The sequence below is a fragment of the Mirounga angustirostris genome, unplaced genomic scaffold (assembly GCF_029215605.1).
Source record: "Mirounga angustirostris isolate CCGP_5_RB_7025 unplaced genomic scaffold, mMirAng1.0.hap1 SCAF_13, whole genome shotgun sequence".
In the NCBI taxonomy this organism is placed as follows: domain Eukaryota; kingdom Metazoa; phylum Chordata; class Mammalia; order Carnivora; family Phocidae; genus Mirounga; species Mirounga angustirostris.
In genome coordinates this window covers 15,365,402-15,377,566 of record NW_026991721.1, presented here as the reverse complement: position 1 = coordinate 15,377,566, position 12,165 = coordinate 15,365,402, and the positions used below count along the sequence as shown (strand labels likewise).

Sequence of the window (12,165 nt, the reverse complement as noted above, 5' to 3'; positions counted from 1 at the left end):
CCCAATGTCCTTGAAATCATGTGCAAAAATGAGTGTTATCAGGTGTGAATGTGTATTATTCTGGGGAGAGGATCCACAGCCTTCGCCAGAGTCTTATAGGGCTCGTGATCCCTAAGAATCAGGAACCACTGCTCAACCATCCCATTTTAAAAGGTATGCCCACATTACAGGCAGGTGTGTGGAGATCAAGTCTGAATAGTTTTCTTTTGTGTGTGTGTGTGTGTGTGTGTTCCAGTAACATGTGATTTATAGATGTTGAAATTGGACTTTCATATAATTTTCATACAAAATAATATAAATACTATGAAATATTTTTAACCATTCAAAATGTCAAAAACATTTTCATTGAATAGTTTTAACTGAACATTATTCCCAAATATGTCCTTTTTGTGTATCTTGCCTTACTATCCTTATATGCTAGTTTAAGTGCCCCTTTCAGCAAAAACATCTGCACAGCTATACCAAGTTACAATGTTATTAAGCCTCCAGTTCCTAGTTCTAGTTTGGACCTGTAGCTTCCGTTTCAGATTTCCTCCAATATATGAGAACAAATTCATATGCTCTGAATAATGGAAACATATCACCCTTCTTCTGAATGCCTTTCTACCTGTTTCCAAGGGTCCCACTCCTGGAATATCTCCACACCTAACTGCTAAGAGTTCCAGCAAAACAATTCCAGAGAAGGCAGAGTCACACAGACTTTTAGAACAAGTGCAAAGAAATACTTCCAGCAATTCAAAATACGACCTTAGTTCTGTTCCTACACAGAGAAGTGATTTTTTTCTTTGTCACTGTCTACCTTTCCCCTCTTCTTTGGACAGGTGGGAAATCTTAATTTTTGCTCCTCAGTAATACCATTTCCTTCTGCCAACGCATTTCAAGGGATTTTTACCCCAGTGTATAGTATAAAGAAGTAGCCAAAGGAACTTCTGTCTGGTGCTGGCTGAGCTTAGCATGGTCCGAAACAGGCCCCAGCTCTACGTGACCAATGCTAAAGCAGCCGACAGCAGGAGGCCCGCAGGGCCCGCTCGGTGCGTGTACCTGTGAAGCGGTCAGGCTGGGAGAGGGGGCCGCCGACTGGGCGTGGTGGTGCTGCTGCTGTAGCTGCTGGAGTGGCTGCTGCTGTGCTGTTTGCAGTTTGTTTTCAGACTGTGGCAACGGCTGTATTTGGAACTTGTCCGGTTGTTCCTGCTTTACTATCAGGTTCTTCCGTAGCTGTTCAACTACCCTTTTCTACCCCATGAAGACAAAAAGAAAGAACATCTATCAGAACATTGTTTATCAGCAGCAACTATACCTCTGACATCTTTCCATAACCAGCTTCATCTAAAACCTGTGACATCTGAAACTGACACATGCAACGCATGAGGAGAAACCAAGAGCATAAGACACACTTTATATGTCAAGGGAAACTGAGCCACACAGAGAAGAAAAGATAATGGAGATCCCACAGCAGAGCTCAGATTTCAGCTCCATTATTAGCTGGGTGTGCTAGGCTGGCAGGGTAACACAGCGTAGCTGTGAGGACGTGACTCTGGAGACACAGATTTCAGTTTTGCTACTTACCAGCTCTCTGATGTTCGGCAAGTTACTTAACCTATCTGTGTCTCAATTTCCTGTTCCGTAAAATGAGGTGATTAACAATACCCTTAGGGTTCTAATGAGTACCAAACAAGCTGCTGGACGTAAAGTACTCAACTGTGCCTGGCGCATTGTTGGTAGTTTTACTTTTTCTATCTGATAACACAGACAGTGGCCATATTAATTTTTGTTATTCACACAAACATCATTTATCAGTTTCAAATATTAAACAGACTTTTTTTTTAAAAAAGATTTTATTTTATTTATTTAACAGAGCGAGAGGGAACACAAGCAGGAGGAGTGGGAGAGGGAGAAGCAGGCTTCCCGCCGAGCAGGGAGCCTGATGCGGGGTCGATCCCAGGACTCTGGAACCATGACCTGAGCCGAAGGCAGTCACTTAACCAACTGAGCCACCCAGGTGCCCCTAAACAGACTTTTAAACAGAGAAACCTTGATCTCAGAAATATGTCATACAAACAATACTCGTTCTGAATTACTCAAATGTGTAACTCATGAGCAGGACCTCTTTGATGGGATAGGATCTGCAGAAACATGTACATTTGTTTAGGCAGAGGAGGGATTTAGTTACATGGGATAAAAATATAAAAACTAAAGTTTCTTGAATATTCTAGATCTTATTCAAATCCAAGAAAAATGCGTATTTGGATACTTTCTTACTATAATATATTTCAACAGAATGTAAGCTCCAGGGGCACCTGGGTGGCTCAGTTCTTAAGCGTCTGCCTTCGGCTCAGGTCATGATCCCAGGGTGCTGGGATCGAGTCCCACATCGGGCTCCCTGCTCGGCGGGAAGCCTGCTTCTCCCTCTCCCGCTCCCCCTGCTTGTGTTCCCTCTCTCACTGTGTCTCGCTCTGTCAAGTAAATAAATAAAATCTTAAAAAAAAAAAAGGAGCTAAGCTCCATGAGGGCAAGGACCTATTTTGTCCACAGTTATACTCAGGGCTGGAAGTATGTAAGCTAAGTAAATGTCTCTTCGCATGATGTGTAAAGTGATGGGGATCGGAGACTAGCAAATGACTCAGAGAACATGTCATATAAAACCATTTGGGGCCAGACTTGGGCTGCCTCTCTTGGCCTAATGGCTAGAAGCAAGTATAAGCAAGTATATACTTTCAAGTGAGTTCACCAGCTGAGGTTTGTTATTTCTGATAAAAATAGACTGCCATGTTCTAATACATATCATGAATGAAGAAAAAGAAGTAAATGAAGATCTTTAAATAAAGGGTTAAGTGAAACCATATGGCCAGGCTGATTTCAAACCCCCCCCTTATGATTCTAACCAACTTCATTGCACATATCCTCTAAAGAATCCAAACTTGTAAGGTTACTTGCTTAACATATTTAAATATTAAAATATTTATAAAATGGATTTTTAAAAACTTTAAGTCAATATGAAATATATTGTTGAGAGAATTTTTTATGTTTTTATTGATTCTTTTTAGGCAATGAAAATATCCTATAAAGGCCAAGGGGGCGGGGGGAAGTCTGCTAAACTTTATACTCTGCTAGCACTGCCTCTTTGAGTAAATTTTACAAAGAAAAGAAAAAAAGGTGCAGAGTCCAAAGTCTTTGCAGAAACCAACTGTAGAATAATAAAAAATGCAGATTAATAAAAATATCAAATTCTTATAAAAAATTAACTTTCAAGTCTTCAAAATCCTATTTCTCAAGTATAAAAAGACAGAGTAATTGAACTGATACAGTTCGGGAGAAGGGCAAGTAGCGGCAGTGCTACAGATAATTTTGAGGATCGTATCACAGGTAGATTTTTTTGCTTGTTGACTTCAGAACAGTAAGACATTTAACAATTAAATCACTATTTAGCGCTGCTTTCAGTTCTCCTCCCTAAGATATAACCAGCACTAAACAAACGTAGTAACGAACTAGCTGAAGTGTAGCATCAGTAGCCCAAGAAAGGGACTCCAAGAACCTCTACAAAAAACCCCAGCTCAAATCAGGGGGAGGAGAGAAACCATGAGGAAATAATAGAACACAAATGTGACACCTGCCAAAAAATAAACTTTGAACAAAAACAGCACAGGAAACGAAGTAATTACTCTACCAGGCACAAAAGGAAAGGTATTTTTTTTCCTCTACAGCCATCCCCGGGAAATACAGCGTGCTCTCCTACTTACTACCTAACTGGGGTAAACTAGAAGCAAGAGACAAAGCCCGGAACCCACTCCCAGCGTCGTGTACAACAGAAGGGAAGAGTAGGGGAAAGAACGAGGAAGGGATGCAGGCTAGAGTACTCTGCAGCCATATGGCTAGAACGAGGTGACGACCAATCAGAACCAGAATCAGCAAAGTGGGAGTCAGTGAGTCACACTGCATTCACAACTGTTCCTCCCCCAGGGCCTGAAACAAAGCCTGTGGAACCTGTGGGGAGGCACCGGGATCAAAATACTTGCAAACCTGCATTAGTCTTTGAGAGAAGGAAAAAAAAGGAAAGAGAAGAAAGCTGCGCAGATGGGACAGGGTCAGATCATACGAGCTGGGTAAAATTTTCTTTGAAAGAAGACTCTGGTATGTTTCCGAGTGCCGCTCAGAAATACATTGCCCCTGTCCTCCTGTGTTCCCATTAGAAGAATGCCAAGCTTGTAGTTGTGCAAGTCTATGAAAATTTTTTTAAAAAATCAAGGTCTAAGGGAAGCATTGATGCCTCTGTCACTTAAATATCACTGTGTCTTGAAAACAAAGGATGTGAAGTTAGGGGAGCGCTGCAGTGGAGGCACACCTTAGGCGTACAGAAGCCCTGAACACTCTTTCAAGGGCAGGCTGATAAAGGAGCTGCCATGCACCTTTCCGCTGGCTTTCCTAAGTTCCACAGCCCAGTCTTGCTCTAGAGCTTAGTCCTGCAGCTCCGGCAAACACTCCAGTCATTAACTCCAGCAGGAGCCTGATCTGGATCAGTACCAGTTATACGCGGCAGTCAGAGAATACAGCTATCAAATTTCATAAATTTTAGCTACGTGCTATCAAGCAAAGTTCTTAAGTATCCTCTCACTTCCACAGGAAGTGAGCCTATACTTTTATTATTATGTGTTTTAAACAAATACTGGCCATTAAATGAAGGTTATACGAAGTAAACAATTTGGTATTTTCAATGTTAGTCACATATAAAGGAGACCTTGAAATGTAGCTAATTATCCTGGAACATTAACCTGAAGCTTTGAGAAAGGGCTAAGTGTCACAAACTGGCCATTTGTCACTGACTAATAAGTTAATGAAAGTTAAAAAGAAAAGGGGGCAGGGAGAGGAGATGAGAAAGGAAGAGCTGTAGAGAATGAAGGCAGAGGGGAGGGAGAAAAAGCCAGTAACGTATCATCTTCTTTCCTTAATATGTTTTCTATAACAACAGGCCAATGGGCCTGGTGTCCGGAATGGCTAGTACCGCCCCCTCCAATCAATCCATCTGTAAGGAACTGCTCCATAAACCCAGCATGTAATTCCAAGCCTCAGATTCCCTTGACATTCACCTCACTAGGTTTTATCAGGGCTTGTTCAGGCAAAAGAGTTCACAGAGCCTGTAACACTTCAAGTCACAGTTTCTGAGACAGGTAGTCACGGTGATCAATATTGTGACATTCGGCGATATTATCAACATGTTCACACGTCGGCAAGACAGATCCCAAAGAAAAATACGTAAGTTTATAGGTACGACTCAACAGAAAATCGGGTTCATTTTTCAGTTACGTATGTCAATCACTCCAAGTTCCGGAAAGATGGCAGGACACCCCCCCTCCAATCAAGCCACCACTTTATTTCCATCAAATTCTCACACAGATTTTAAAAAGCTTCTCTCAAAAGGAGCTCTAGGTACCAGACCCTGCCTTCCATAATTGCATGTCAGCGATTCACCTAGTCATGTTCCATTCTGCATTACCTGTTTTATATCAATTATGATAGGGCAACCCCCACTCAGACATCTTCTTACAAGATACTGCCTTAAAAATTCATTTTTTTGAATTTTTCATACATGAATCAGTCATACAGTCTGGAAATAGAACCTGCACCCTTCATACCAGAGACCGAAAGAGACTTGTAACTTTTCACAAATCTGGAAAGTCAAGAACAAATCTTACTTATCTTCCTACCTAAAATGCAATGAAAAACTTTTCCAGGTCTTCAGACTCACCAATTGCTCAAATGAAACAAGCGACACTAAATTCTGGTGTACAGAAAAACTAACATGGAGAAATTTACATTTGTGGAAGTCAAAATGGAAAAAAAAAACAAAACCAACTTTCTACTCTCTGAAGTTCAACCACTGCATTTAAAAGTAATACCAATATTCATCAACACTGAAGACACAGGAAGGAGACAGGATAACAATCTTCAGAATGCTACTACATAATTATCCTCTAAAGAATAGGGTATATGTTACTGACATAAAATTCGTGACAAAATTAAAGGAATTAAAAGGAAATAGAAAACTGAGTGAATATTCTACCATTTTATGAACAAGAACACAAAGAAAAGGCAATAAATTCAAAATCAGCCCCCTGCTAATGCAGTAAGTAAAATTCAAGGAAAGAACATGCACTGAAGTTATTAGAGAGAATGTTCTAGGGGAGAAACGCAGGACAGAATTTTGACAGAGAGGAAGGAGGAGGAATATTGGCAGCAGCAGATATAAAAATATACTTAGCTGAAAATAACTACATTTTATTTGTTTTGTAAGGAACTAGGAAAGTTTTCCCCTAACTCTCCAATACTCAGTTTCAGGGTTAGAATTAGACAAACAGATTCTAACCTATTAAACCTTTTAAAAAGGGATATGCCCTTCTGTTTGACAGAAGCAGTATCTACAACCACCTTATCTTATACACAAAACTGTTTATGCTGTCTGCTAAAGAGGATCTGCTTGATCTTAGAGAGCTGGGAACACTGATGCTTATTTTAGAGCTCTGCAAAGTGTCATGGAATTTGAACAGTACAATATAAATGAATTAAGGACAGTGGTTGGAATTACCAGAGGTTTTTTTTTTTTTAATGAAGTTCAAAATTCTCCACATGGATGCTTAACAGATGGTGGAGAATACACATGTCATGGTACTGATTAGACTTCGGCTTACTTTTTTAATTAAAAAAATGTTTGTTGGGGTTTACTCTTCCTTCAACACACACACACACACACAATGATATTTAAATCAATAGGTTTCACATCCTATCTCCACAGGAAATTAGACCTTTTATTCATGCCAATGGGATTTATAGTCCATGTCCATAGGGGATTAGACCCTTTATCTGATAGCCTGATTGAAATGCAGTTTACATTTTTCTTACTTAGTTCATTCATGCTCTAACAGATAAACTCCACCCTTCCTTATGCGTGACTATGAAAGACTGCTAAGATTGCCGTAATCAGATGCTGCCTAAACCTAGGGACCCTTCTAAGAACCTGGGAACTGCCTTTATTTGCATCCAACAAGAAAGAGTGTAGCTGTTGTACTCAAGAGAGATGTGTCCCCTAGAGCGCTTCGGTTCTCCAGGATGTAACATACCTGGATGGGAGGGCAAAATAGTATAAACACAGAGACAGACTAAAAAAAGAGCACTGCATGCTGGGGATGGTGGCTGTAAGATACTTCTCTACAATAAAAGACAAAGGAAGGCAAAATCAGAACCCATTTGGCTTACAATTAAGTTCTCTTTGAAGCACTAAGCTATACTGTCCTGCCTATTTCAGAAAAATATTGAGGATCAACTGCATTAACGATGGGGAGTGCTTTAGAAAACTGTTGAGGGCAATGTGAAAATAAGGGATGATAACCAATGAATAATACAATTTGTCTGGTAGGAATTTTTAACTGACAGCAACAGCTACTTAAATATGACTTTGACTTCCAATGTCAATTATATTTCAATCACTTGATTTTTAACATCTAGTCAAATATTTTTGTGTTAGTTTTTTTTAATGGTAATCACCAAAAAAAAGTACATGATTAAGAAAGAGAATGCTACCTGTTGTCTTTTCATCTCAAAAATCAAACACATTAGAGAATATTTCCCTGTACAGAAATCTAGGTGCGGCCCAGATTTCTTATACCTCTACAGCGGTTCAGGGCCATATTCTGAATGCATAAAATAGATGTCCAATTTAAATGTAACCTGACCCAGCAAATCTATATTACTAGATATAGTAATGAGAACAGCAGAAACAAACATAAGAGCCATTTATAATCTGCACAATTTAGCTGCTTGCTAATATAAAAAAGTGCCTGAATCTTTGTGTTTATACCACAAGGAGCTATGACACGGAGACTATTAATTTGTAAATTAAGCTCCAGTTCATCAAAATGCATGCCCCTCTGTAACTCTCTGTTACAGACCTGCACACACCATGAGCTTGTCATTCATCATTCCATGGCTCTATTCCACAACTTAAAAGGCAGCATTGCCTTGTTAATGTCAGAGTTGTCCCATCCACTATAGAAATTCTCTTTGCTCTGTCCTGAAGCTGCTGTGGTTGGTTTTCCTCACTAAAGAATTATGATTGGAGGTTGCTGTGCAGGAGCTGTCCCTGGCAAGTTGGATATGAAAATACAATTTAAGCACAGTAATGATCCTAAAACAGGAGGAGGGACAAGGGGGAACAAAACCAAAAACCTCTATTATTTTGTGGGACACTGCTCAGATAAAAGATGGTTTTGCCTACTCCCAAGCCCTGGGTATAATGAGAAACGCAGGAAGACAGAATAAGATGCTGGAAGAGGTTAATCTAACAGATAACCAAATTCTATGCAGAATACATGTACTAGGACATGAATCAATCATGTCTAAAGGCGAGGATTTTTTAACAATCCTTAATTCTGCAGTTTTATCTTAAAAGAGAGAAAAAGACAACGGTATTAGAACGATATACTCTGTTAGGCAAGATACATCAAGTAGAAAATATTCTATGATGAAATGCAGTATTTTCCTTGCATGTGAAAAAAAGTAAGTCTTACAAATCACTGTAAACACTGACATTTTGAATTGGGAAGTATTTTTTTTTTTTTTAAGATTTTTATTTATTTATTTGACAGAGAGAGACACAGTGAGAGAGGAAACACAAGCAGAGGGAGTGGGAGAGGCAGAAGCAGGCTTCCCGCGGAGCAGGGAGCCTGATGCGGGGCTCGATCCCAGGACCCCGGGATCATGACCTGAGCTGAAGGCAGACGCTTAAGGACTGAGCCACCCAGGCTCCCCTGAATTGGGAAGTATCTTTAACAGAAGTACATCCTGAACAACACTCCTGATGTTTAAAAACATAATTGTTATCTCTGCCATAATAGTATAAACACATAGATTTTTAAAAGATTCCAAAGCTACTGAATGAGAGTCTCTTAATTTCACAAAGTATTGGCTATTTTAGTAGTTTATCACCAAATATTTGTTACAATCACTTAAAGAGAAAAATGAACAGTGTTACAAATTTGCTTTCTGACAAGACCCCACATAAAACAACATGGAGGAAGCAATTCCATCACCTATGTAGGCTGCCAAGATGAGAGATGGTTAACTTCAAGGGACTGGATCTTCCAAGACACGTGACAAAAGATGATTTGCTCTACTCTGTGTTTAGTCTGAGTTTTCTGCATCAGAGACAGAAGAAACTTGAACTCATCTTTCAGAATTTCAGAGCGGGTTTGCTTTTTTGTTTTAACTTGTCAGTACTAGAAATTTTATTAAAGAGAGCTAGAGATTCAGCAATATAGAAGAAAAGCATGAATAATCTCCTAATGAATAAAAAGCATTTGGTTAAAAATTTAAGTATTTTATCAAAGTCTTAAGTGTGAAGAAAAATATTTTTCACAGGCTATGAAAACCACTAAATCCAATCCACGAGTCTCTATATGAATACTTAAGTTTTCACACACACATACACATGCACACGTACACACACACATACTCCAAGCTTTAGAAAAGATGGCATGGCTGCAGTAAAAATGATTTGTTGTTTTTATCTTCTTTCAGCACACTTCTTTGTACTAAAGGTGGAGCCGCTTTTTACCTCTACTGTTCTCCAGTTTCCATATCCAACAAAATTACTGAGGTGCAGGGTCAGAAGAGAGGACACTGTACTGAACATAAGATCAGTCCCTTGATTTTTAAAATTAGACTTTATTTTTTAGAGCAGCTTTAAATTCATAGTAAAGTTGAGTGGAGAGTACAGATAATCCCCAGATACCCTCTGCACTCCCTCCCTCCCTATCAACATCCTCATCAGAACAGTACATTTGTTAAAACTGGTAAACCTACATTGACACCCCATTATCACCCAAAATCCATAGTTTACACTGGGATTCACTCCCCAAATTGTACATTCTATGAGTTTTGACCAATGTATAATGACATATGTCCACCATTATAGTATATGGAATAGTTTCATTGCCCTAAAACCCCTCTGTGCTCTATTCATCCCTCCCTCCCACCAACCCTTGGCAACCACTGACCATTTACTGTCTCCATAATTTTGCCTTCTCCAGAATGTCATATAGTTGAAATCATGTAGCAGGGAGCCTTTTCAGATTGGTTTCTTTCACTTAGTAATATGCATCTAAAGTTTCTCCTTGTCTTTTCATGGCTTGATAAGCTCATTCTTTTAAGCACCAAATAATATTCCATTGTCTGGATGAACCATAGCAGTTTCTTGACTTTTAGATACAGTGTAATGTGGCACTGGTGATTTCTAAATGGTTACAACAGAAACAACAACAATCTTACCAGATCCATATTGCCTGCCAGGTATGACACACTGAGGCTCTACAGCATCTACGTGACTTGACCTAAGTCTCAAGCCAGGGGTAGAGTCAGACTTAATTAACACTTCTAGTTCCTCATACCTAATTCCATATCCACCCCCTTCCCCCCGCCCCAATTGTTTTACTTGCTGGTAAGGACTAGGAGCCCTCACATCTATATACTATATCACATAACAAGCCACAAAAGCACCCCATAAAAAATCTTATATATATATTATATATATCTCCCCACTTTTAGGAAAAATGAGTAGAGAGGCAATATTATGCAGCAAAAATAATACAAAGGGTCAAAATGAGTCCTGGTCTCATCTTTGTCACTAAGTCACATTTGTGACCTTGGGTAAGTTATTTACCTATTCTTGGGCTCAGCTTCTCTCAGTCTCCAACATTCTCTTCTGCTTAAAATTCTATGAATCTCTGAATGGCAACAGTACAATTTCTTGATCTATACTTTTTATAAGTGCTGTACATAGAAAACTAATGCTCAAAATGATGATCTTGACACACTACAAAGAAGCTAAATCATTAAAAAATGTTTCATTCTGGGACTGAAAATTCACAGGCAGGTAATGTACATGAATGAAGCAGGCCAGCTATGAGATAATGAGTGATAGGGACTAAGGTCAACTCGAGAGGGAGGGCCCTCCCTGTCTGAAGGCACTAATGTAAGAACTGCTTTTAACACTTCGAGGCAAACAAAATATCTCTGCTGGTTAGATTAAGCCTAGGGGCTACCAGTCTTCAATCCCTAGACAATAATTATATCCAGTGAACTGTAGTTACTAGGAGAGAAATCAGCCATTTCTTAGAAAACTTTTCAACAATAGGAGGGGAGTCAAAAAGGATTTTAGATAACCAGAAAATTAAAATGGCTTTCTGGTTAATTAAAATTTACCACTGTAAAACGGCTGGGATGTGACTTTCGTGGGAAAAGGTGCAGACATACAAAGCAAGTAATCAATGGGCACTAAGAAGAATATGGTTAAGATAAAATAGCTAAAGAAAGGAGAGAGACAAACAACTACATACAAAATATAGAATGAAAAAATTAATAATAATGTGTCCCAGAAATGTGCTGACTTTATCAAAATAGCTTAAAGCACCTCACAGGTAATTTAACCCCCTCCCCGTCACATCACCCCAACATAAGAATGAACTGGAATCCATTTATCTACCACTGAACTGTGGCTGTCTCTAGGGCTGGAGAAAGCAGCTGCTTAAACAGCCGCACTGTAGATGAAAACTGCCTTGTTGAAGCTGTCCAGGGAATTAAAGTAAGCAAAATGTGGTCATCAGACTTGGAACCCAACTAGAACACAAGAAACATCTCCTGCCATTTAACTGTTTCTCATTTTTGAATACTAAGAAAAAAGGAATTCATGTTACAAACATACGGATTATTTAATAAATTTTCAAGAATTCTACTTTCTAAGTGAACCGTAGATGAAAAATGATGGTACCACTTTCCACCACTTTCCTAATGGTGTGATATTTTTAGCTTAAGTAATCATTTGTACATGTACGTAGTACTTTACACTTGTAAATTTTCATACCCTCTTAGCAAATAAGATTTTCACAACCGTGTAGGGTGGATTAGAGCAAGAGTCACTGATTCAGACAGGGAAACTGAGGCATGTGGTGACCAATGGCCAACCAGAAGTTACACAGTTACCTAATAGTAAAATAGGCACTAGAATATGGAAACCTTATCCTCTGGAAAGTAGTTTGAATGAAGCTCTGTTCACTGAACAAAGAGCTGGAGCTCATTTGTCTGAGCCAACACTTCTGGGGCTGACAGGAGGTTGGGTGATAT

At 39.2% G+C, this 12,165-nt stretch overlaps 1 protein-coding gene across 22 annotated transcripts in view; it reads right to left on the bottom strand.

Moving 5' to 3' along the window:
* PHF21A (PHD finger protein 21A) overlaps window positions 1-12,165 on the bottom strand; it is a 285,197-nt gene that overhangs the window by 49,802 nt on the left and 223,230 nt on the right. For all 22 annotated transcript variants that reach the window (XM_064576561.1, XM_054511958.2, XM_064576566.1 and 19 more), the window contains one exon: window positions 1,042-1,233. In XM_064576561.1, coding sequence (XP_064432631.1) covers window positions 1,042-1,233 — 192 coding nt within the window. The remainder of the gene's footprint in view (window positions 1-1,041; window positions 1,234-12,165) is intronic.